The 26,014-nt window shown below is 58.9% G+C and overlaps 1 protein-coding gene across 1 annotated transcript in view; it reads right to left on the bottom strand.

The window, feature by feature from the left end:
- Nucleotides 1-26,014, bottom strand: part of OTOF (otoferlin) — a gene marked incomplete at both ends in the record, with an annotated part of 104,311 nt that overhangs the window by 24,978 nt on the left and 53,319 nt on the right. The window contains 18 exons of the mRNA XM_084261792.1: nt 427-551; nt 894-1,083; nt 4,503-4,655; nt 7,281-7,397; nt 8,376-8,466; nt 8,901-9,001; nt 9,270-9,390; nt 13,493-13,676; nt 14,150-14,258; nt 15,195-15,418; nt 16,630-16,816; nt 17,266-17,452; nt 18,568-18,727; nt 19,726-19,810; nt 20,620-20,682; nt 21,619-21,750; nt 23,622-23,676; nt 24,702-24,828. Coding sequence (XP_084117918.1) covers nt 427-551; nt 894-1,083; nt 4,503-4,655; nt 7,281-7,397; nt 8,376-8,466; nt 8,901-9,001; nt 9,270-9,390; nt 13,493-13,676; nt 14,150-14,258; nt 15,195-15,418; nt 16,630-16,816; nt 17,266-17,452; nt 18,568-18,727; nt 19,726-19,810; nt 20,620-20,682; nt 21,619-21,750; nt 23,622-23,676; nt 24,702-24,828 — 2,411 coding nt within the window. The remainder of the gene's footprint in view (nt 1-426; nt 552-893; nt 1,084-4,502; nt 4,656-7,280; nt 7,398-8,375; nt 8,467-8,900; nt 9,002-9,269; nt 9,391-13,492; nt 13,677-14,149; nt 14,259-15,194; nt 15,419-16,629; nt 16,817-17,265; nt 17,453-18,567; nt 18,728-19,725; nt 19,811-20,619; nt 20,683-21,618; nt 21,751-23,621; nt 23,677-24,701; nt 24,829-26,014) is intronic.

The following is a 26,014-nucleotide window of genomic DNA, read 5'->3' on the forward strand; positions in this document are numbered from 1 at the left end:
GTCTCAGCTGCCTGGCAGCACCAGTGGGCTGCTGCACACTGTTTGGAGCCATGGAGTAGGTTACCAGGACTCTTCTGAGAGAAGAGCCCGACTCAAGAGCAAGGAAGGGGACACAAGTTATTCCCAGTGCCCAGTGGGAAGGCACAAAGGCCACTTCAGCATGCTCCAGTTTCTCCTAACCAGGCAGCTGCACCACAGCCATGGGACAGCTGTGTGCTGGGGACATGTTTTGGAGGTGCTCCTGGGGAAGGGGCTCCTGGAGATGGTCAAGCCCATGTGCTACAACTGTTTTCCCACCCCAGAACCCCATGATCAACCCAATCCATGAGTCTTTAGCAGTCATGAGACCTGCAACAGGATGGAGAGCTGATGGGACATGCAACAGCAGAGCCCAGCTGAGCCCTCCAGCCAGGAGATGGTGCTCACCTCCGTGCACTGGCTTTGGGAGATGAAGAAGACTCGTGCAAAGGGGTCTGACAGGCCACTGCTGTCAGCTGCAAACAAGCTCCTGGCTTGGTACATGTGGGCTCGCAGCTGGAAAACCTGCTTCTCTGCAAGACAGAGGGGACAGGGGCCACTTGAGAGGCCAGGCTGGAGACCAGCTCAGCAAGGCCTCAGGGTCAGCACTGGTGAAGGACACGTGCTCAAAGGAGGAGTTCTGAGCGGACATGGACCTGCTCAGCATCCTGCTCACCACGGGAGGAATGGGACAGGGAAGAAAGAAGACACACAGTCCCCACACCCCAGCTCCCCATGGCACCTCAGACTGGGCAACTGGAATTATTTCCCCCTGAGCTCCTGGAAGCTCTTGGTCCAGGTGGTGTCCAGCCAGGGCCCCTCCCACCCTTCTCCATCTCCTGTCCCCAGACCCACGGCAGGCAGGATGCTCTTACTGGTGTAAAGGAGGCTGATGGGTGGGAAGGATGGCAGGTTTTGCCCTCTGGCAGTCTTCTTCTCCTCAAAGCCACAGGGCAGGCCGCTCAAGAAGTCCTTGCGCTGCTTGTTGAGGCCCAGCCACAGGTACATCTCCATCTTGGCTTGGACAGTCCAGCCAGCAGGCCCAAACCCCCTCTTCCCAGGCAGCTGGGCACAAAGGGCAGGAATTCCATGGATATAGGGAAGATCTTGGAGGTGGACAGACCACCTCTTGGCAGCACTCAGCTCCTTCTGGTGCTTTGCTTCTCCTGCTGCCCCTTGAACCCAGGGACCCAGCCCTCAGTATGATGAACACTATGACTGTCTCATGCATTATCTTCTTCCCACCACGCTGCCTTCCTCCTCCTCAGCCAGCCTCCTCCTCTATGGCCAGCTGAATCAAACAGCTCTCTCCTTACAGACATTTCTCACTTCCCAGGTAAGATCCCTGGTTCACACCTCCCAGCAGCCCACTACAACCCCCCCCCCCCAGCAGCCCACTCCTACCCCCTCCCAGCAGCCCACTTCAACCCCTCCCAGCAGCCCACTTCAACCCCCCCCAGCAACCCACTCCTACCCCCTCCCAGCAGCCCACTCCTACCCCCTCCCAGCAGCCCACTCCTACCCCCTCCCAGCAGCCCACTTCAACCCCTCCCAGCAGCCCACTTCAAACCCCCCCAGCAGCCCACTTCAACCCCCCCCAGCAACCCACTACAACCCCCTCCCAGCAGCCCACTTCAACCCCTCCCAGCAGCCCACTTCAACCTCCCCCAGCAGCCCACTTCAACCCCCTCCCAGCAGCCCACTTCAACCCCCCCCCAGCAGCCCACTTCAACCCCCTCCCAGCAGCCCACTTCAACCCCCTCCCAGCAGCCCACTTCAACCCCTCCCAGCAGCCCACTTCAACCCCCTCCCAGCAGCCCACTTCAACCCCTCCCAGCAGCCCACTTCAACCCCCTCCCAGCAGCCCACTACAACCCCCCCCAGCAACCCACTTCAACCCCTCCCAGCAGCCCACTTCAACCCCCTCCCAGCAGCCCACTTCAACCCCCCCCAGCAACCCACTTCAACCCCTCCCAGCAGCCCACTTCAACCCCCTCCCAGCAGCCCACTTCAACCCCCTCCCAGCAGCCCACTTCAACCCCCCCCCAGCAGCCCACTTCAACCCCCCCCCAGCAGCCCACTTCAACCCCCCCCCAGCAGCCCACTTCACCCCCCCCAGCAGCCCACTTCAACCCCCTCCCAGCAGCCCACTTCAACCCCCTCCCAGCAGCCCACTTCAACCCCTCCCAGCAGCCCACTTCAACCCCCTCCCAGCAGCCCACTTCAACCCCCCCCCAGCAGCCCACTTCAACCCCCCCCCAGCAGCCCACTTCAACCCCCCCCCAGCAGCCCACTTCACCCCCCCCAGCAGCCCACTTCAACCCCCTCCCAGCAGCCCACTTCAACCCCCTCCCAGCAGCCCACTTCAACCCCTCCCAGCAGCCCACTTCAACCCCCTCCCAGCAGCCCACTTCAACCCCCCCCCCAGCAGCCCACTTCAACCCCCCCCCAGCAGCCCACTTCAACCCCCTCCCAGCAGCCCACTTCAACCCCCTCCCAGCAGCCCACTTCAACCCCTCCCAGCAGCCCACTTCAACCCCCCCAGCAGCCCACTTCAACCCCCCCCAGCAGCCCACTTCAACCCCCCCCAGCAGCCCACTTCAACCCCCCCCCAGCAGCCCACTTCACCCCCCCCAGCAGCCCACTTCAACCCCCTCCCAGCAGCCCACTTCAACCCCTCCCAGCAGCCCACTTCAACCCCCTCCCAGCAGCCCACTTCAACCCCCCCCCCAGCAGCCCACTTCAACCCCCCCCCAGCAGCCCACTTCAACCCCCTCCCAGCAGCCCACTTCAACCCCCTCCCAGCAGCCCACTTCAACCCCCTCCCAGCAGCCCACTTCAACCCCCCCCAGCAGCCCACTTCAACCCCCCCCAGCAGCCCACTTCAACCCCCCCCAGCAGCCCACTTCAACCCCTCCCAGCAGCCCACTTCAACCCCCCCCAGCAGCCCACTTCAACCCCCCCCAGCAGCCCACTTCAACCCCCCCCAGCAGCCCACTTCAACCCCCCCCCAGTAGCCCACTTCAACCCCTCCCAGCAGCCCACTTCAACCCCCCCCCAGCAGCCCACTTCAACCCCCTCCCAGCAGCCCACTTCAACCCCCTCCCAGCAGCCCACTTCAACCCCCTCCCAGCAGCCCACTTCAACCCCCCCCAGCAGCCCACTTCAACCCCCCCCAGCAGCCCACTTCAACCCCTCCCAGCAGCCCACTTCAACCCCCTCCCAGCAGCCCACTTCAACCCCCCCCAGCAACCCACTTCAACCCCCCCCAGCAGCCCACTTCAACCCCCTCCCAGCAGCCCACTTCAACCCCTCCCAGCAGCCCACTTCAAACCCCCCAGCAGCCCACTTCAAACCCCCCCAGCAGCCCACTTCAAACCCCCTAGTAGCCCACTTCAAACCCCCTAGTAGCCCACTTCAAACCCCCCCAGTAGCCCACTTCAACCCCCCCCAGTAGCCCACTTCAACCCCTCCCAGCAGCCCACTTCAACCCCTCCCAGCAGCCCACTTCAACCCCCTCCCAGCAGCCCACTTCAACCCCTCCCAGCAGCCCACTTCAACCCCTCCCAGCAGCCCACTTCAACCCCCTCCCAGCAGCCCACTTCAACCCCTCCCAGCAGCCCACTTCAACCCCCTCCCAGCAGCCCACTTCAACCCCCCCAGTAGCCCACTTCAACCCCTCCCAGCAGCCCACTTCAACCCCCCCCAGCAGCCCACTCCTACCCCCTCCCAGCAGCCCACTTCAACCCCCTCCCAGCAACCCACTTCAACCCCCCCCAGCAGCCCACTTCAACCCCCTCCCAGCAGCCCACTACAACCCCTCCCAGCAGCCCACTTCAACCCCTCCCAGCAGCCCACTTCAACCCCCTCCCAGCAGCCCACTACAACCCCTCCCAGCAGCCCACTACAACCCCTCCCAGCAGCCCACTTCAACCCCCTCCCAGCAGCCCACTTCAACCCCCTCCCAGCAGCAGACTTCAACCCCCCCCAGCAGCCCACTTCAACCCCTCCCAGCAGCCCACTTCAACCCCTCCCAGCAGCCCACTTCAACCCCCCCCAGCAGCCCACTTCAACCCCCCCAGTAGCCGACTTCAAACCCCCCCAGTAGCCGACTTCAAACCTCCCAGCAGCCCACTTCAACCCCCTCCCAGCAGCCCACTTCAACCCCCCCCAGCAGCCCACTTCAACCCCCTCCCAGCAGCCCACTTCAACCCCCCCCAGCAGCCCACTTCAACCCCTCCCAGTAGCCCACTTCAACCCCTCCCAGTAGCCCACTTCAACCCCCCCCAGTAGCCCACTACAACCCCTCCCAGTAGCCCACTTCAACCCCTCCCAGCAGCCTATGGGTCAGTTTTGCCTGATATTCAAGCCCCAGCAAAACTGGAGACACAGCGCTCCCATCCCCATCTCCCATCCTCCCAGTCTGACCTTCCTCTATCTCCCTCCTCCCGGCTGTGGTTCCCCCAGGGGAGACCAACCAGTACCTTGAGGAAGATGGTCTTCACTTTGGCGCAGTCCTTGCCCATCTCCTCGTCCACAATGGAGTAGAGGATGTCCTTGGAAGGCACGCGGGCGTAGGCGATGCGCTTGTTGTTGCTCATCATCCAGATGAAGATGTCAGGAATAGTGTGCTGGGGCTGTGGACACCAGCAAAGAGCCCTGTCAGCATCCCAGCTCTTCCCAAGCCCTGAGGCTCGGAAGGGAAGAGCTCCAGTGGGGCTGGAGACCATCTGAAGATAAATCTAAGAGACTCCACAGGAGACAGATGCCACACTGGGGCCACTGAGATGGTTTTCAGCCTCCCAGTTCAGAAGATTTTCTGCTTAAGGAAGGCTGCTCAGAGCTAAGCTCTGCAGGGAAAGCATCTCCACCTCCCGTGGAGAGAGGCTGAGGGAGCTGGGCTGGGTCAGCCTGGAGAAGAGAAGGCTGTGGGGGGACCTCACTGCAGCCTCCCCGTCCCTGAAGGGACCCCAGGAACAGGAGGGGAATGGGCTTGTTAAAGGGCAGAGCCTGGCAGGACAAGGGGCTGGAGTGAAGCTGGAGGAGGGAAGGGGGAGAGGAGAGACTGGGGGGAAGTTCTGTGCAGAGAGAGTGGTGAGGGGCTGGAAGGGGCTGCCCAGAGAGGGGGTGGGTGCCCCGTCCCTGGGGGTGTCCAAGGCCAGGTTGGCTGGGGCCCTGGGCACCCTTGTGTAGCTCCAGGCCTGGAGGTTGGTGTCCCTGCCTGTGGCAGGGGGTTGGAGCTCTGGGACCCTTGGGGTCCCTCCCAACCCAGACCAGGCTGGGATTCTCTGAATCTGGGATTTACACGTGTTCCAGTTTAAAAAAGGAATAATTCTGGATTAGAAGACTGAAGATTTCCTTTTCTCTTCATTCAGTGGCCATGGGGGCTACAAGGCAGGGCCCTTCACTCCTTCCTAGGGAAGAGGTTCCCTGTCTGGACAGGTCCCATCACACCTTACAGCCTGGTTTACATTCTGCTGTGGTGAGCCAAAGCCAAGCAGGGCTTTGCTCTAACAAGGGGTGTGTAGTTGAGGCTTGGAACCTGCCATGGGAAATGAGAACAGGAGGAGCAGCCACAGCTCCCACAAGGGCTGGTGGCCCCCAATGGCTGACCCAGTCCTAAACTGGGTGAAAATATCAGAGGAACAGGGTGATCTTCTGAAAGAAGGAAGAAATATTGTGCAGCTGTTGGGGAAAAGGTTCCTTTGGAAGCACTGTGTGCAGCTCTGATTTACTGGACTATCTTCTCCTACCCATGACCTGGAGTGAAGCCAGAGTGTGCTGCAGCAATATAAACCAGATGGTTTGAGCTCTGCAGGAGGACAGGGCTTAATCACACCGCCCCTCAGAGACCCATGTACTTTCACAGCTCCCTACCCAGCCAGGATCAGAATCAGGTCCCTGCTGCTGTGTGGCCATGTTCTGCCCTCTGATGATTGATCCCCAAGGAGCTGCAGGGCTGAGGCCTGGCAGAAATGCCTCTGGCTCAGCTGCAGGAGGACCCAGCTCGAGTGCTGGCTTGGGAGCAGCTCTGAAATTTGTCGTAATGCTGACTTGCTCCAACCCAGCAATGCATGGTCAAGCCTGGGAAGCATGGACCTGGAGTAGCTCCTTGTGCAAGATGGCACCAGGGTCCTTTTCTGCCTGGAGGGTTTGCAGAGAGGTCTCCATCCATCCATCCATCCATCCATCCATCCATCCATCCATCCATCCATCCATCCATCCATCCACCCACCCACCCACCCACGTAGCCATCCATCCATCCATCCATCCATCCATCCATCCATCCATCCATCCATCCATCCATCCACCCACCCACCCACCCACCCATCCATCCATCCATCCATCCATCCATCCATCCATCCATCCATCCATCCATCCATCCATCCACCCACCCACCCACGTAGCCATCCATCCATCCATCCATCCATCCATCCATCCATCCATCCATCCATCCATCCATCCATCCATCCACCCACCCGTCCACCCACCCATCCATCCATCCATCCACCCGTCCACCCACCCACCAACCCACCCATCCATCCATCCATCCATCCATCCATCCATCCATCCATCCATCCATCCACCCACCCACCTAGCCATCCATCCACCCACCCATCCATCCACCCACCCATCCATCCACCCACCCATCCATCCACCCACCCCCCTAGCCATCCATCCATCCACCCACCCCCCTAGCCATCCATCCATCCATCCATCCATCCATCCATCCATCCATCCATCCATCCATCCATCCATCCATCCATCCACCCACCCATCCACCCATCCACCCACCCATCCGCCCACCCATCCATCCGCCCACCCATCCATCCGCCCACCCATCCATCCGCCCACCCATCCATCCGCCCACCCATCCATCCGCCCACCCATCCATCCACCCACCCATCCATCCACCCACCCATCCATCCACCCACCCATCCATCCACCCATCCATCCACCCACCCATCCACCCATCCACTCATCCATCCATCCACCCACCCACCCCCCTAGCCATCCATCCATCCATCCATCCATCCATCCATCCCTCCATCCATCCATCCCTCCATCCATCCATCCCTCCATCCATCCATCCCTCCATCCCTCCATCCCTCCATCCCTCCATCCATCCATCCATCCATCCATCCATCCATCCATCCATCCATCCATCCATCCACCCACCCACCCATCCATCCCTCCCCCCCCATGCTGCTGTTGCCTGTGCTGGCTCAGCTAACCCCCTCCCTCCACCCAGAGGGACTCACCTCGTCCGCCAGGAACCGGAGTTTCTGCAGGAAGTTGTGCACCAGCTTCAGCTTGTCCTTCATGGTGTTCTTCTTCACCTGCGCCCGCAGCGTGGCGGCTTGCTGCCCCATGTTCTCCTGGGGTGGAGAGGAGTTCGGGACACCGTGTGAGCAAGAGCAGAACGGAGCATGGAGAAGGGAGCAGCACCAGGCAGGTCCCCAGGGTTTGGGATGGGGTGGTGGGGAGGCAGATGCCTTAATCCCACCACGAGCATCCTGGTGATGGTACTTCTGACACCCACTCATCATAGCACAGAATCCCAGCATCACCAGGTTGGAAAGAACCTTTAAGCTCCTGGAGTCCACCCACCCCTGTCCTGTGCTGACCCAGATCTCTCAGCACCTCATCTCCCCCCTGTTAAACACCCCCAGGGCTGGGGACTCAGCCCCCTCCCTGGGCAGCCTGTGCCACAGCCCCACAACTCTGCCAGGGAAGAACTTTGCCCTCCCAGCTGAGCTGACCCTTTAACCTTGGCAGGGTGCAGGGAGGGCCCTGGACAGCACAGGGACATCTGTCCCAGAGGAAGGGTCACAGGATAAAGAGGTGTCAGCTGTGCTTAGGGCATTTTGGGGTAGCTTCAAGCTTGGAGTTAAGGTTAGTGTCTCCCTTTCTGCTGGCCCTGCTGTGATTCAGCACCTGATGGCTCAGCAAAGGGGAACGTGGAGGTTTTCACATGTTTAACTCCTTGTTGGCTACTGAAACTGGTGCCCTTGGCTGTGCCAGCTGGATAAGCCACCTGCTCTTTGTACATCTCTTCCGCACAGCCAACTCCAGCCCCAAACATCCAACTGATATCCACCCCTGGAGCAGCTCTGCTCCTCAGGGCTCCCCTGAATGACTCCTTCCCAGTTTCCTCTGCTGTTTGACAGCAGCACAGCTCCCCTTCTACTCTCCTGGGTCTCTTTCCAAGCTGTGGCAGAGCAAAGGCTGCAGCATGGACCCAAGCACCACCCAGGACCCAAATCAGCACCCTAAGAACCACAGTTCCCCCCTGCATTGATGGGGTCCAGCCCCTGCTGACGAGCCCTCCCCCTGCCTTGGTGCCCCCCACGCACCAGCTCCCTCATGCAGGACTTGAGCCTCTCCCGGTCCAGCCTCGTGCGGGAAGAGTGGTGCTGGTCCTTGTCAGCCAAGGTGACGAAGCGCCTGGTGGGACAGGTCATCAGCATGAGTGCCATGGGATCCCTTGGGATGCCAGGGGCTCTCCTCCAGGGGCTGTGGCTGGCTGGATCTCTGCCAGGAGCAGGGCATGGCACTGGAGGGAGATGCCCTGGTTTCCCAGCCAAGCTGCACTCACAGCCAGGAGAGCCGGTTTGCACCCAACTCTGGTGCCACACATGGGCTGTAGGTGCCACTCAGGTACCTGTGGAGGACACAGGGTACCAGCCTGTGGAGTGAAACCACTGGTTTGGGGTCTTTGGGATGCAGAGGTAAGCACCACCTCACCCATGCCAAGGTGATGAGATGCTTGCCTGCCATCCAGAAGATGAGGCAAGCTGAGCCTACGCTCACAGCCCTGCCCATAGGCCCACAGAGAGCTGGGCTCTGCTCCATCCCACCTCTGCCCATCCGTTACTCACAAGCACCCACTGCTCAGCTCCTCCAGGACCCCTCGGAGCCGGCGCTCTGGATGTGGCTTCTCCGTCTTGATCATCTCCTGCACGTCATTGAGCCCCTCCTCCTGCAAGCATGATGGGGGGAGCAGTGAGGGGGTGACGGGGCAGAGCCCCACAGTGCCCCCTGAGGTCCAACCCCACCCAGAGCACATCCCTCCAGGGCCAGCACATAATTGGCTGTGGGGACAGAGGTCTGGGTGATGGGAATGGCTCCACCACCCCCATCAGACTAGGTGGCCAAGCTCTACACCATCTTGGCTGGCCCTGCCAGGATCTCTCTCCCTTTGCAGATCCTGTGGTGACCTTCTCCCTGCCTCCCTTGCATGTACTGACCAGCTTGTCTGCAATCTTGTCCATGATGTTGGCGTTGTACAGCCTGCGGCGCTGGTCCTGCCACCAGCTCTTGATGTAGATGCAGGGCTTCTTCTCAAAGTACGGCAGGTGGAAGTAGTTCCTGCAAGAGGAGGCAGAAGAGAGGCCTATAGAATCCTATCATGGAATCCCAGCCTGGTCTGGGCTGGGAGGGACCCCAAGGGTCCCAGAGCTCCAGCCCCCTGCCACAGGCAGGGACACCAACCTCCAGGCCTGGAGCTACACGAGGTTGCCTGGTCTACCTGCCCCTGGGCTACCTGCTGTACCCCAGATTGTGCTATCAAGGGGAGATCCTTGGGGGTCCTAAAGTTGGGCTGCTCCTGTGGCTTTAACCAGCCTATGGAGCAGAGGTTGGGGTTCCCCTGGGCTGAGCACCCACTGAGGGATGGTGGTTGCCCCCCCATTGCTTGGTTAATGGTCATGGTTAATCATGGAATCCCAGACTGGGCTGGGCTGGGAGGGACCCCAAGGGTCCCAGAGCTCCAACCCCCTGCCACAGGCAGGGACACCAACCTCCAGGCCTGGAGCTACACAAGGGTGCCCAGGGCCCCAGCCAACCTGGCCTGGAACACCCCCAGGGACGGGGCACCCACCCCCTCTCTGGGCAGCCCCTTCCAGCCCCTCACCACTCTCTCTGCACAGAACTTCCCCCCAGTCTCTCCTCTCCCCCTTCCCTCCTTTAGCTTTTCATGGTGCCAACCTGCTCAGCCAGGAACAGCCCCTGTCCCACAGCTCTCCCAGGGGGCCAGAAGGCAGCGATGGGTAGGGGTCAGGGCCTGAGGTGAACTGCACCCTGAAGGACAGAGCTCCAGCTCTCTGAGCACCCTGAATGGGCGCAGTGCCCAGGGATTGGAAGTTTACCACCTCAGACTTGTTTTCCCAGGGAAGAAACTGGGGAAGCTCCCACTCCCAGGACATCCCCCACACCCAGCAGAGTGCAAACAGCACAAAGGAGACAAAGCCTTAGCACCCTTTTGTGAGCATCTCCTCCAGTCCTTGGGCTTTCAGAGCAGGCAGAGACCTCTGCCCTCCACAGAGCTGCCAGGTTTCTCTAGGCTGCTATAGAGACACACAGGCAAAGGGGGGATGAGGCTGAAGAATGGATTCATGTTTCTTGGATCCCTAAGCACTGGCTACGAGCTGGGATCCATCCAGTGCAAGTTCTGTGGCAACTGGGATCACCCTTAGTTAAAACCCAGCTTCAGCTCATCCCTTCATAGCCATGGGATCACCAAAGCCATGGGGCTACCTCCTGGCATCACCAAAGCCATGGAGGTACCTCCTGGGATCACCAAAGCCATGGGGCTACCTCCTGGGATCACCAAAGCCATGGGGCTACCTCCTGGGATCACCAAAGCCATGGAGGTACCTCCTGGGATCACCAAAGCCATGGAGGTACCTCCTGGCATCACCAAAACCATGGGGCTACCTCCTGGGATCACCAAAGCCATGGAAGTACCTCCTGGGAACACCAAAGCCATGGAGGTACCTCCTGGGAACACCAAAGCCATGGGGCTACCTCCTGGCATCACCAAAGCCATGGAGGTACCTCCTGGGATCACCAAAGCCATGGGGGTACCTCCTGGGATCACCAAAGCCATGGGGGTACCTCCTGGGAACACCAAAGCCATGGGGGTACCTCCTGGCATCACCAAAGCCATGGGGGTACCTCCTGGGATCACCAAAGCCATGGGGGTACCTCCTGGCATCACCAAAGCCGTGGGGCTACCTCCTGGCATCACCAAAGCCGTGGGGCTACCTCCTGGCATCACCAAAGCCATGGAGGTACCTCCTGGCATCACCAAAGCCATGGAGGTACCTCCTGGGAACACCAAAGCCATGGGGCTACCCCTTGGCATCACCAAAGCCATGGGGCTACCTCCTGGGAACACCAAAGCCATGGGGCTACCCCTTGGCATCACCAAAGCCATGGGGCTACCCCCTGGCATCACCCTGAGTCCTGCCAAAGCCAAGAAGGCATTCCAGCCAGGAGATGTCAGCAGAGCCCCATGACGAGGAACATGAGGCTCCAGCAGCCAGGAGATGGAGATGTGGGGGAAGAGGCATGAGTGGCAGAGCCCAGGGGACAGGCTCAAAAACCATCACTGCTTCTCATCTCCCTTGAGCATTCACCTTGACAGGGAGCTGGTGCACGAGGGAGAGAACCCCAGGTTGACACTTTCATCTGAGTTCCCTCCATTTGGTGTGGCTTCTTTCATTTCCCCCCTGAATTAAGCCAGCCACAATCCCCTAACCACCTCACATCAATAGATAGATGTCAAAAATCCCACCCAGGTGGGAGATGTCTGATCCAGGTGCTTGGGACAGAGGGAAGCCACCAGAACCACTCTTGCAGCTGTCTGGATTTTATCTGTATTTTGGGGGAAGTGCTGCCCACACATCACAAACAACTTGTGGAGGGGCTGCAAAAAATATTGTCTTCATTTTACAGCTGGAGAAACTGAGGCAGAAAGAACAGAAGTGATATCCCATCCAGGGATCCAGGCTGGGAGAAGAGCTGCTGGGGAGCAGCCCTGAGGAGAAGGACCTGGGGGTCATGGGGGGTGAGGAACTTCCCCTGAGCCAGCAGTGGCTCTGGCAGCTGGGAAGGGCGATGGGATCCTGGGCTCCATCAGCAGAGGGGGGGGCAGCAGGGACAGGGAGGGGATTGTCCCTCTCTGCTCTGCCCTCCCCAGCTGGAGTCCTGTGGCCAGAGCTGGGGCCCAACACAAGGAAGATGTGGGGCTGGTGGAGAGGGGTCAGAGGAGCCCCAGAGATGCTCAGAGGGCTGGAGCAGCTCCCCATGGAGAGAGGCTGAGGGAGCTGGGCTGGCTCAGCCTGGAGAAGAGAAGGCTGTGGGGGGACCTCACTGCAGCCTCCCCGTCCCTGAAGGGACCCCAGGAACAGGAGGGGAATGGGCTTGTTAAAGGGCAGAGCCTGGCAGGACAAGGGGCTGGAGTGAAGCTGGAGGAGGGAAGGGGGAGAGGAGAGACTGGGGAACTGCTGACAAACACTTGTCAAGCAGACTTATGGCACTGAACCTGGTTTGGGTTCTGGGGTGTTTTTTCAGTGCCCACCGATGAGTTTTTGAACCCACTAGTTCACTACTTGCCACGGGGTCTGAGCTAGCTGGGAAAGGTATGAGCTAGCCATGAGGTCTGGGTGCACATCTGGCCAGGTGGATGAAGGATGTCCCTTCTGGGTAGCCTGGAAGGTGAATTCAACCCTTATTGGGCATTGGAGAATGCACAGGAGTGCTCAGGACTGCAGGGAATGGGGTTGGGGTTCAGCTGGCAGACTGTGGCATCTCAGACCAGGCATCTATCCACGTGGCATCTCACCTCCCCTTACAGGGCACGGAGATCTGGTCCCCACTGTTGCTCTTAGGTCTGTTTGGCCAAATAATTTGGGGTCCCACGATGGCAATGACCTCACCTCTGCAGACAGCAGTGGGAGCTTGGACACCCACAGTGGAGGGGGTTGGAGGCACCTCTGGAGATCCTCTGTCCAAGCCCTGCTGAAGCAGGGTCACCTCAAGCAGGTCACACAGGATCGTGTCCAGGACCCCAGGGTGGGATCTCCCTGGAGAAGGAGCCTCCTCACCCTCTCTGGGCAGTCATGGAGGGAAGAAGTTTGTCCTCCTGTTGGGATGGACCTTCCTGTGCCCACTTTGTGCCCGTTACCCCTTGTCCTGTCTCTGGGCACCACGGAGAAGCTCTGATCCCATCCCCTGGAGGCCCCCTTTGGCTATTGGTCAATTGAGGAGATCCCCTCATGATCTCCTCTCCTCCAGGCTGAACAGCCCCAGCTCTCCCCTCCTCCCCTCCCCCCAGAGATGCTCCAGCCCCTCCTCATCCTCGTACCCTCCCCAGACTCTCCTCAGCAGCTCCCAGTCTGTCCTGAACTGGGAGCCCAGCACTGGAGTCCCAACTCCAGCTGTGGGGCTGAGCAGAGGGGAGGAGAACAGACCCCCCCTGGAGCCCCCAGCCACACTCTGGCCAAGGCCTCCAGGTCCCACTGGCCTTCTGGCACACTGCTGGCATTTCCTCCTACGAGAGAGGCTCCAGTCCCCTAACTGCAGCACTTCCTCTACCCAGCACGTGTGGGACCCCTCAGGACACCCCTGAATCACAGAGCCACATCTCTGCCCAGTGGCACTGCAGTGGCCAGGTGGACACACTGACCTGTCTGTGACCAGGGGCTTCACAGGCTGAGATGAGGACACGGAAACCAGCTCTCCATCCTCATCACCTTCATCCTCGCTGGAGTTCTGGAGCAGCTCCGACTCCTCTTCCTCCCCGTTCCCTCCCTCTTTCTTCCTCCGCACGTGAGGCTTGGCCATGCCATCCAGCTGGTTCCCATAGTTACCTCCAGGGACAAAACACAAGTGAAATCAAGTCCCAGGGTTGTAGCTCCACCCAGGCTCAGCCTCTTGGCTTCAATTCAGGCTGGGGAGAAGTTTTCTCTGCAGGAACCTTGGGAGGTGTCAGAGCTCAACTCCCTGAACCCATGTCCAGTAACTCCAGGTTAGTGATGGGTGTCTGTCCCCTGCCCATGTCCCCCTTGCACCCAGCTGAGTGGTCAACCTCCAGAGGCACAAGCCAGGCTGAGAGAGGGAGCAGGTTCACTGGCCACAGCACAGAAGACACACAACAGATGATGTGGGGCTCTGAGAAGCTTCTGCCAGCAAAGTGGCCATCACCCTCTCCCTAAAACTGAGAGCCCTGCTTGCTCTGGCACGTGTTGGTATGGAAAAGGGGGAAGAAACCCTGCCCTCAGCCTTGGGTCTTGTATACCCCACCCAGGATATTCCAAACCCACTCTCCCCCCAAGAAACAAACCAATTGTGACTTCAAAGTTGATGGGTTTGTCACCAATCTTCCTGTCGATCATGGTGGCTTCCAGGAAGGCTCCGAAGAGGAAGAACTCCTCCATCTTCCCAGTGCAGTTCTGCAGGAGAAATCCCAGGGTTGAGGTGAGCCAGAGGGACCCCTCAGATGGCAGGTCCCCTCGGGACAGAGGGGTGCACCACCCCTGAGCACCCTCATGGGCTTTTTGAAGGGGAGATGTCACTCAGGCTTTCAAGGGAATTGTGAGGATCTTCTCCCCCAACCCAGCCTGAGCCATCTCTAGGCTCATCACATGCAGGGTTCAGTTAAAGATTTCAGCCTGACTGTTAAACATGTTGAGATCAGACAGCCCCTGCAGGTGAGGGGCTGAGAGACACTGAGGAACAGGAGCCTGAGCTGGCTCACAAGTTGCATTAATCAAAGCACACCGACCCATCTGCCTGGATGCACAGCTTGAGCCCATTGCCCCTTGGCCCATCTCCTGTCCCCTGGAAAAGACCTTCAAGCTCCTGGAGTCCAACCACCCCTGTCCTGTGCTGCCCCAGATCCCTCAGCACCTCATCTCCCCCCTGTTAAACACCCCCAGGGCTGGGGACTCAGCCCCCTCCCTGGGCAGCCTGTGCCACAGCCCCACAACTCTGCCAGGGAAGAACTTTGCCCTCCCAGCTGAGCTGACCCTGCCCTGGGGCAGCTTGAGCCCATTGCCCCTTGGCCCATCTCCTGGCCCCTGGCTGCAGAGACCATCGCCCACCTCTCTGCACCCTCCTGGCAGGGCAGGGGAGGTGGGGAGAAGGGCTCCCCTCAGCCTCCTCTGCTCCAGGCTCAACACCCCCAGCTCCCTCAGCTGCTCCTCAGAGGATTTGCCCTCCAGCCCCTTCCCCAGCCTGGTTGCCCTTCTCTGCACTTGCTCCAGGACCTCCCTGTCCTTCTTATAGTGAGGGCAACACAAAATGAGACCCTTAGCTTGTGAGACCAAAGCTAATCAGCCAAGAGACCCAAGCCCCACCCCAGCAGCTGCAGGGTTAGCATCACTCACATCAGCAACTGCCGTGGCCTGCTCGACTTGCACCTCGGTGGAGCTGTTGATCTCCGGGTTGGTGGTGTCCAAGATCTCCACAGCAAGGCTCATCAACAGCCTGGCCCGGAAGGAGACACCTTCACCCAGCCCCTCGTTCAGCTCCTGGTGCTCGTCCATCAGGGTGTAGTTCCTTGTGGAGCCATACATGTTCACCCAGGCGGGGCCGAAGGTGGGCAGGAAGCCTGTGGGAGAGCAGACGTGCAGGGAGGGAAGGGGCTGTGTAAGGAGGAGGGCTTGGCTTTGCCTCAGGGTACAAACTCCCTCCTGGATGGCCACCTCCTTCCAGGCCTGGGTATGGTGATGCATGACCTGGACATGGACCAGGAGGACTGCAGCCACAGATGGAGATGGTTTTTGCAGTGGTGGCAGGGATGGGGACTGTGCAGGATGGGACTGACCAGCCCAAAGACAGAGGTGAGTCTCCTGAGAGAGTTTCCCAGTGTGAGAGTCAAGAGAAAAGAACCTCCCTCTCTAGAGACACCTCTGGCTTCGTGTTGGTCCTGCCTACGTGTGCTGGTGGGTGGGTGTGAGCAGGGGACCCTGTCAGGTATTCATCCACTCATGGCAATGAGTTGATGTTCTTGGGGGTCTCTGCTGTCAAGTGACAGACTGAAAGCTTGGGCCAGGGCTTGGATTTTAAAGAACACATGCCCAGTGACCTCTGAAGACCACTGCAGTAGATGAAAGCCTGTCCAGCTGCACCCCAAGAACTGTCCATCTCTAATGGTGGGGAAGGGTATTCATCCACTCATGGCAATGAGTTGATGTTCTTTGGGGTCTCTGCTTTCAAGTGGTAGACTGAAAGCTTGAGCCAGGGCTTGGCTTTTAAAGAGCACATGCCCAGTGACCTCTGAAGACCACTGCAGTAGATGAAAGCCTGTCCAGCTGCACCCCAAGAATTACCCATCTCTAATGGTGGGGAAGGGTATTCATGCACTCATAGCAATGAGTTTATGTTCTTGGGGGTCTCTGCTTTCAAGTGGTAGACTGAAAGCTTGAGCCAGGGCTTGGCTTTTCAAGAGCACATGCCCAGTGACCTTCAAAGACCACTGCAGTAGATGAAAGCCTGTCCAGCTGCACCCCAAGAATTACCCATCTCTAATGGTGGGGAAGGGTATTCATGCACTCATAGCAATGAGTTTATGTTCTTTGGGGTCTCTGCTGTCAAGTGGCAGACTGAAAGCTTGGGCCAGGGCTTGGCTTTTAAAAGAGCACTTGCCCAGTGACCTCTGAAGACCACTGCAGTAGATGAAAGCCTGTCCAGCTGCACCCCAAGAATCATCCATCTCCAGTGGTGGGGAAGGACTCTAGGCTACTTTGCTGACCCTCTGCCAAAGGGCTGTCCCTCTGCTGTGAGGGAGGCAGCTCAGTTTGCCCATGTCCTTGGCTTCACCTTTGTCTCCCTCATTGGAGATCTTCCGCAGGTCGATGAAGTGGGTGCCGATGGCCACGTCGTTGACTTTGTCCGAGTCTCGGATCTGGATCTTTATCCTCTTGCACAAGGGGGGGAACATCTCTGTGAAGATGATTTGCTCGTTCCAGAGGGGCTCGTAGCTGCTCTTCTGGATGGATGTCTTCCCCTGACGAGCGGGAGGAGATGGATGTTAGAGGGGGGACTGAGCTGCCAAACCATCCCTCCAAACCTGAACTGCTCCCTTGCTCATAGAATCATAGAATGGGGTGGGTTGGGAGGGACCCCAAGGATCATAGAGCTCCAACCCCCCTGCCACAGGCAGGGACACCAACCTCCAGGCCTGGAGCTACACAATGATGCTCATGACCACCTAAACATGGATTCTGTCTTGTGACTCTCCTCTCCCAAGCAACAACCTCCTTTCCTCAACTGGAGAGTGCTGCAGACCCATCCTACTCTGCACGAGAGAGGGGAGCAGAACAACCATGGTGGCTTTGCCCTGCATCCCAGCATCTACATCCCAGGACAACTGGGATCACCTCTGGCTGCCTGTATAGCTGGTCCTGCTCAAGTTCCCTCCCAGGGCCACCCTGGTACTTCACACATCCTGCTCACCTTCTGACCTGCAAAGACCACCTGCACATAAGGGTCTACCAGGTCCTTGTTCTCCCCAATGAGAGCCTTCTTCACATTGGCCATGATGCTGGTGTTCATACGGGGCAGCCCCTCCGCTCGGTAGATCTTGATGTAGAAACGAGCCCACTGCCTCTCCGGAGGGACCCCATCCGGCAGGAGGAGGTTCCTGCAACACCAACAGGTAGGGCTGGGAAGAGCTGCTGGGGCTGGCAGCTTTGTCAGGAGAGGGTTAACCAGAGAGGGACAAGCTGCCCTGTTTCCCAGGCAAAGGCTCTGCACAGGTAGGTGGAACCATGGACCATTTCTGCAGCCATTCCTTTTATTGCTCTCCTGCTTCTGCCCATCCTCCTCTTTTGGGGTGGGGGGTGGTGGTTTTGTGAGCAAAGGCTCAGAGGACCCCTTTGAGGTGCCCCTGGGACAAAGGGCATTCCACTAAAGGAATGTAATCATTGTCAATGGAGACTATAGGACAATTAAACCCAGCCTAATTTAGACATCTAAAGCAGGCAGGATGAATAGGATGTTAGGAGAGCACAGGGGGAGCTGGGGTGATTATTTTGGGGGGGAGAACTCAACTCCATCAAATAGTTTCTCTTGGCACACATGGCTTTTCACTTCACAGAATCACAGGGCTGGAGGGGTGGGAAGGGCCCCCCAGAGCCCCTGGGGTCCCACCACCTGCCCAAGCAGGGTCCCCAGGACAGGGGCTGGAATCTCTCCAGAGAAGGAGACTCCACACCCCCTGGGCAGCCTGTCCCAGGGCTCCCTCACCCTCACTGGGAAGAAGTTCTTCCCCACACTGGGGGGAACTCCCTGGGCTCCAACTTGAGCCCATCGCCCCTTGTCCTGTCCCCACAGACACTGAGCAGAGGCTGCCCATGGCCCCCTGGGTCCCACCCTTCAGCTCTTGATCCCCAGTGATCAGATCCCCTCTCAGGCTCTTCTCTGCAGGCTGAACAGCCCCAGCTCCCTCAGCCTTTCCTCCCAGGGGAGATGCTCCAGGCCCTTCAGCATCTCTGTCCCTCCTCTGGACTCTCTCCAGGAGATCCCTGGATGGTTGATCCCAGGGAGCCCAGACCTGGACACAACACTCCATGTGGGGCCTGGCCAGCGCAGAGCAGAGGGGCAGGATCCCCTCCTGTGACCCTCTGGCACTTCTGGAGGTAGAAATGAGAGCTTCATCCAGAAGTGATGCTGTTCTCATCACCTAATCCAAGGTCAAGCGGCACCACGAGTCATTCCCACGACAGGCTATGTGAAGGTGGGTCTGTAGATCCTTACCCTTCAATATCATCCTCTTCTGTCTCATTGGCTTTGTGTGGTGTCTTGATGTTGTCCCCTTTCCCTACCACAGCGATGTCACACTTCAGGTAACCTTTCAGCCCAGCAGTGAGGTCCTCAGGGTCAGAAAGGATGGCCCATTTGTGGTAGAACTGGTGCTCTGCAAGCCAGGGGACAAGACAGTCAGGGGACACAGCAACTACTGCCAGGACTGGAAATGTCCTTCCACTCAGTGGGGGGAACCTGCACATACACATCAGGAACATCTTCATCACTGAGCCCAAGGGGCTGAGGTTGAACCAGGCCAAGGGCAGAGTCCTGCCCATGGGACACCCCGACCCCGAGCAGCGCTACAGGCTGGGGCAGAGCGGCTGGAGAGCTGCTGGGGAGAAGGACCTGGGGGTGTGGGGGGACTGGGACTGCCCAGGAGCCAGCAGTGTGCCCAGGGGGCCAGGAAGGCCAAGGGCATCCTGGCTTGTGTCAGAGCCAGTGTGGCCACAGGGCCAGGGCAGGGATTGTGCCCCTGGGCTGGGCACTGGGGAGGCTGCAGCTCCAGTGCTGGGTCCAGTTCTGGGCTCCTCAGCACCAGAAGGACAGGGAGGTCCTGGAGCGAGTGCAGAGAAGGGCAACCAGGCTGGGGAAGGGGCTGGAGGGCAAATCCTCTGAGAAGCAGCTGAGGGAGCTGGGGGTGTTGAGCCTGGAGCAGAGGAGGCTGAGGGGAGCCCTTCTCCCCACCTCCCCTGCCCTGCCAGGAGGGTGCAGAGAGGTGGGCGATGGTCTCTGCAGCCAGGGGCCAGGAGCTGGGCCAAGGGGCAATGGGCTCAAGCTGCCCCAGGGCAGGGTCAGCTCAGCTGGGAGGGCAAAGTTCTTCCCTGGCAGAGTTGTGGGGCTGTGGCACAGGCTGCCCAGGGAGGGGGCTGAGTGCTCACCCCTGGGGGTGGATGCCCCGTCCCTGGGGGTGTTCCAGGCCAGGTTGGCTGGGGCCCTGGGCACCCTTGTGTAGCTCCAGGCCTGGAGGTTGGTGTCCCTGCCTGTGGCAGGGGGTTGGAGCTCTGGGACCCTTGGGGTCCCTCCCAGCCCAGCCCAGGCTGGGACTCCAGGCTTTACCCAGCGGTGTCCCCAGGCAGGCAGGTCAGGTCACACCCAGCGCTGACTCACCAGGCTGGGTGTAAACGGTTCCAACATCCATCTTGAAGGATCCCACCAGAGTCCCGCTGCGCAGGAGGTTTTTTGAGTGGATCACCTGGAAGGGGAGATGGGGAAAAGAAGTCAGACTCATTTCCATGCCCTGGGAGCCACAGGGCTCTTTCCAGAGGTGCTCATGTCAGCTGGGAATGGAGATGACACCGTATAAGGACACTACGAGCCATGGTGGGGTTGGCACCTCTTGCTCAGCAGCCTTGTAGGAAAGTGTATACTTGGAGTGAACAGGAAAAGCCCACAAATCAATTAATCTTTGAAGCAAGATGCAGGTTTCCAGCCTCTGTGGTAAGAGACACTGGGATGTCTACCTGAAGGAAGGGTCTTCAGGATGCTTGGAATCTATTTCTAATAGATTTCCTGGTGGGAGAAGCTGCCCAGCTGGTCTGTGTGTGGTAGGGAGGTGGATATTCCTAATTAACATGCTTTGGGCAGTGAATATGGAAATCTAGTGTCTCACTGTCCTCTGTGGCTGGGGGCAGAGGGGGCTGCAGCCTCTGCTCTGCTCTCAGCACCCACAGTCATCCACCAGAGTCTCATTGCCCAGGAGATCCCCCAGCCTGTCTTGCTTCTCCCCCAACCCAAACACATCCTGAGGCAGGTTTGCTTCTCCAAAACACCCGAGATTGGCCATGGAGGGAGACAGAGAATGCAGAAATGGAGCTGAGTGGGCCCAGCATATGAAGACCAGTGACAGCAAGAGGGACAGGAAGGCTGCAGAATGCCTCAGCTCCCGTTGCAGGTCCCACACCCAGGACCTTAAATCCATCCCCAGTGTGTTTATAAACCAGGTTGGTTTCCTCCAACCCCCACCCCTCCCTGCCAAAGGGCCTCACAACCCCACTCACGTACAGACAGCTTGATGATCTTGTCGAACATGACGTCTGGAGGGACGTGGAAGTCGAAGACAAAGTACTGCAAGAGGAAAAAGAGGAGCTGTGAAGGGAGGAGAGCCCCAGGGTGGGCTCCTTTTGGGTTGAAAGACGCTTCTTCTGGTGCCTGGTCCAGCTGGAGAAGCTGTGGCTGCCTGGAGGAGCATCCTGGAGCCCGTGTCACAGCAGGGATGGGTCTGTGTGAACCCCACCAGCACCAACCTCTGGAGCCTAAGCAACTAGGAGGAGCACAACCTTCTTGGAACAGCCAAGAACTATTTAGCACAGATCAAGAGAGTGGATTTTCATAGAATCCCAGCCTGGTCTGGGTTGGGAGGGACCCCAAGGGTCCCAGAGCTCCAACCCCCTGCCACAGGCAGGGACACCAACCTCCAGGCCTGGAGCTACACAAGGGTGCCCAGGGCCCCAGCCAACCTGGCCTGGAACACCCCCAGGGACGGGGCACCCACCCCCTCTCTGGGCAGCCCCTTCCAGCCCCTCCCCACTCTCTCTGCACAGAACTTCCCCCCAGTCTCTCCTCTCCCCCTTCCCTCCTCCAGCTTCACTCCAGCCCCTTGTCCTGCCAGTCTCTGCCCTTTAACAAGCCCATTCCCCTCCTGTTCCTGGGGTCCCTTCAGGGACTGGGAGGCTGCAGTGAGGTCCCCCCACAGCCTTCTCTTCTCCAGGCTGACCCAGCCCAGCTCCCTCAGCCTCTCTCCATGGGGAGCTGCTCCAGCCCTCTGAGCATCCCCGGGGCTCCTCTGACCCCTCTCCACCAGTTCTACTTTCTACCATCTTGCAAACTACCAGAGGGCAAAGGTTTCATTTCTCCCTCATGGTTTGAGGTTTCATCTTATCTCAAGAAGAGGTGACAGAAGAAGAATTAAAACCCCAACCAAACCCCAAGGGACAGGAAATCACATCCAACTGCCTGATGGCAGGACAGACCCTGAGGGGCATCACTGAAGCACAGACCCACCTCGTTGTAGTAAGGGCAGTTGGTGGATTCCTTCATGGATGTGTATTTCTTTTCATCCCCGACCTCCACACAGACCACGGGGTCCATGTTGAGCCCCACCAGCTGCCGGGCCTCGATGACGGTGATGCTGACCTGGGGAGAGGCATTTAGGGCATCACAGGCTGGTTTGGGTGGGAAGGAACCTCAAAGCCCACCTAGTTCCAACCCCCTGCCATGGGTAGGGACACCCCCCGCATTCCAGGGTGCCCAAAGCCCCATCCAACCCACCCTTGAGCCCTGCCAGGGAAGGGACATCCACAACTTATCACCTTCACCTCCTGAGAGCCCATCAGATGCTGCTCACTGCCTTAACCCCCCAGCTCTCATTTTGGAGGCACTGGCAGTGCAATGAGGGAAACTCTGAGGTTTACTGGTCACAGCAAAGACACTGGGAGCTTGGGCAAGGCTGAGACTGCTGCAACATGGCGTGGGATGCAGGAGACCTTGGACATCCCTGTTCAGAGCCAGAGCACAGGTGGCTTCACACAAGGGGTGAAGTCACAAGGGTTTAGTTGAGCTGAGGTTTGGTTGGTGAGACCCCAGATGGCTTCAGTGGCTTCTGCTAGAAAACCTAAGGGGTTGCCCTGGGACTACATGATTGTTGTAGGTCCCTTCCAACTGAGGCCATAGAATCCCAGAATCCCAGCCTGGTCTGGGCTGGGAGGTACCCCAAGGGTCCCAGAGCTCCAACCCCCTGCCACAGGCAGGGACACCAACCTCCAGGCCTGGAGCTGCACAGGGGTGCCCAGGGCCCCAGCCAACCTGGCCTGGAACACCCCCAGGGACGGGGCACCCACCCCCTCTCTGGGCAGCCCCTTCCAGCCCCTCACCACTCTCTCTGCACAGAACTTCCCCCCAGTCTCTCCTCTCCCCCTTCCCTCCTTTAGCTTTAATATTCCAGAACCCCCCTTTTAACACCAACCTTGTGGTTGATCCTCCTGTTTGCAGTGGCCAAATAACCAGACCTCATGTTCTTTCTTACACCTCAGCTCTAATGAGACTTGTACCTTCCCCTCCCCTTTATGTGTGTGTGTTCCCCCACCTCTGGGCCAAGTGCATTCTTTCCCTGTAACCCTCAAAATTTGGGCTGTAGCAGATGCTGCAAAGGTTCTGCAATAAACCTCTTGAGAAAAGCCCTTATTTGCATTGCCCAGGAGCAGGTTGCTGGGCTGGGAGGCCAGGACATGGAGCTGAACTGCTGCTGAGCCAGCAGGAATTGGGGAAAATGGGAAGAGAAGATGGTTTGTGAACCACACTGGCACCAAGTAATGAAAGAAAAAGGGAGAAGCATGGATCATCTGAGCCTTGGGAGACTAAACGTGGGGTTAGAGTTGTCAGGGCCTGGAACCTTCTCCCCACCTGCCCTGCTCTGCCAGGAGGGTGCAGAGAGGTGGGCGATGGTCTCTGCAGCCAGGGGCCAGGAGATGGGCCAAGGGGCAATGGGCTCAAGCTGCCCCAGGGCAGGGTCAGCTCAGCTGGGAGGGCAAAGTTCTTCCCTGGCAGAGTTGTGGGGCTGTGGCACAGGCTGCCCAGGGAGGGGGCTGAGTCCCCAGCCCTGGGGGTGTTGAACAGGGGGGAGATGAGGTGCTGAGAGATCTGGGGCAGCACAGGACAGGGATGGGTGGACTCCAGGAGCTCAAAGGGCTTTTCCAGCCCTGTGACTTTTGTGAGGAATTCAGACAGAAACCCCAGAAAAATTCCATGACCAGATGAGTCTCACGCTGAAGGCAAATGCAATGGGAGGAACTGTGTGAAGGGGGGTGGAGTCTCCATCATGGAAGTCACCACCCCTGAGGGATTTCAGAGCCATGGAGATGTGGTGGTTGGGAACGTGGGTTAGTTGGGCTTTGTGAGTGTGGTGCACCAGAACTCAGCAAGGGCTTGTTCCCTGCAAAACAGTCCACCCACCCCCTGCATTGTGACCCCTGTGAGCTGAGGCTGGGGGGCACAATGATGTCACCTACCTGGTAATCCATTGGCCGCCCAGCACTTGGCTCCATTTTAATGTCAGGCTTGGACCTTTGGAGAGGTAGAAGAAACCTTTGGTCAAATAACTTGTTGCCAGCTGTGACAGAGCATTTGCAGGGTCATCCCTTGAAGTCCCTGCCCTCTTTGAGGAACAGAAACCAGGGGGGCTGTGAAACACCACTGAACATGGGTACCCTTTGCAGCAGAGCAGAAAACCCAACTCTTCACAGAGTCACAGGGGTGGGAAGGGCCCCCCAGAGCCCCTGGGGTCCCACCCCCTGCCCAAGCAGGGTCCCCAGGACAGGGGCTGGGATCTCTCCAGAGAAGGAGACTCCACACCCCCTGGGCAGCCTGTCCCAGGGCTCCCTCACCCTCACTGGGAAGAAGTTCTTCCCCACATTGGGGGGAACTCCCTGGGCTCCAGCTTGAGCCCATCGCCCCTTGTCCTGTCCCCACAGACACTGAGCAGAGGCTGCCCATGGCCCCCTGGGTCCCACCCTTCAGCTCTTGATCCCCAGTGATCAGATCCCCTCTCAGGCTCGTCTCTGCAGGCTGAACAGCCCCAGCTCCCTCAGCCTTTCCTCCCAGGGGAGATGCTCCAGCCCCTTAAGCATCTCTGTCCCTCCTCTGGACTCTCTCCAGGAGATCCCTGGCTGGTTGATCCCAGGGAGCCCAGCACTGGACACAACGCTCCAGCTGGGGCCTGGCCAGGGCAGAGCAGAGGGGGAGGATCCCCTCCTGTCACCTGCTGCCCACACTCCTCCTGATGCCCCCAGGATCCCATTGTCTCTCTCAGCCCCAGGACACTCTGCTGGCTCATGGCCACCCTGTCACCCACCAGCACCCCCAGGTCCTTCTCCCCAGAGCTCCTCTCCAGCAGCTCCCCCAGCCTGTCCTGATCCCAGCAGTTATTCCTCCCCAGGTGCCAGACTCTCCACTGGCTGTTGTTGACCCTCATCTGTTTTCTTACTGCAGGAGACAATGTGATTCCCAACATACTCCAGCCCAGGGGACACACAGTTGTGGGGTGTCTGCCCTCACTCCTGGCCTGCAGAAGCCCAACACCTGCCCCTCACCTCTTGTTTGAGACGTTGGTGGTGACAGCTGTGACAGAGGCCAAGGAGATTGTGTCTGGCTCCAGCCCAGCCGCCTGTCTCATGGCTTTTCTGTCTAAGTCTTCAGCCTCCAAAACAGCCGGTTCATCTGCACAAAGGAGACAAAAGAATGGCTCTTGTTGTTTCCACTCAGTGAATAATTAAAAGGGAGAGAGAAAGGTAAATCCATCCCCTGAACCTCCCTTGGCAATAGGAAGAACAATGGCCACCAGGTCAGGTCACGGACAACACGGTCTAGAGAGGAATTAAGAGAGGTTCTGCCTCCTGGGACACGCTGATCTGCCTGGGCAACGTGCCTGTGTGTGGCTGTGTGAGGCCAGAAGGAAAGGAAAATGGGAAACACAACCAGAACTCCAGGGGCAGACGAGCATCTGAGCAAGTGTCACCTCTCCAGCTGCCCACAGAGTGACCACAAGGACAACCAGCCATGGAGCTCCGGGGTAGGGAGCTGTGAGAACACAGGAGGAAGGGGCCATTCCCCAAGAGGACCCTCCCTACATCCATTTTTCAAGACCTCCAATTCCACCAGCTCCAAGAGGTGGTTGTGCTGCCCACCAGCCTGCACTCCTGTTGGAAGGAGCTGCTGAGGAGTTGCCTTCCCTGAGCACCATCCCCGTGCACGGTGTGCAAAGGAGTCATGACTTTATTCTGCTGGGCCAGAAGCACCAGTATAGCTGTTAGCTCACTGGTTTGTACTGGTGACATGGCAGGGGAGCACTGAGCACACCAGACAGCACAGACATTGCTCCTGTGAAACAGAATCACAGCATCACAGGGGTTGGGGTTGGAAAGGACCCCCCAGAGCCCCTGGGGTCCCACCCCCTGCCCAAGCAGGGTCCCCAGGACAGGGGTGGGATCTCTCCAGAGAAGGAGACTCCACACCCCCTGGGCAGCCTGTCCCAGGGCTCCCTCACCCTCACTGGGAAGAAGTTCTTCCCCACATTGGGGGGAACTCCCTGGGCTCCAGCTTGAGCCCATCGCCCCTTGTCCTGTCCCCACAGACACTGAGCAGAGGCTGCCCATGGCCCCCTGGGTCCCACCCTTCAGCTCTTGATCCCCAGTGATCAGATCCCCTCTCAGGCTCTTCTCTGCAGGCTGAACAGCCCCAGCTCCCTCAGCCTTTCCTCCCAGGGGAGATGCTCCAGCCCCTTCAGCATCTCTGTCCCTCCTCTGGACTCTCTCCAGGAGATCCCTGGCTGGTTGATCCCAGGGAGCCCAGCCCTGGACACAACACTCCAGCTGGGGCCTGGCCAGGGCAGAGCAGAGGGGGAGGA

This window comes from Gallinula chloropus (assembly GCF_964237585.1).
Source record: "Gallinula chloropus genome assembly, chromosome: 3".
Lineage (NCBI taxonomy): Eukaryota > Metazoa > Chordata > Aves > Gruiformes > Rallidae > Gallinula > Gallinula chloropus.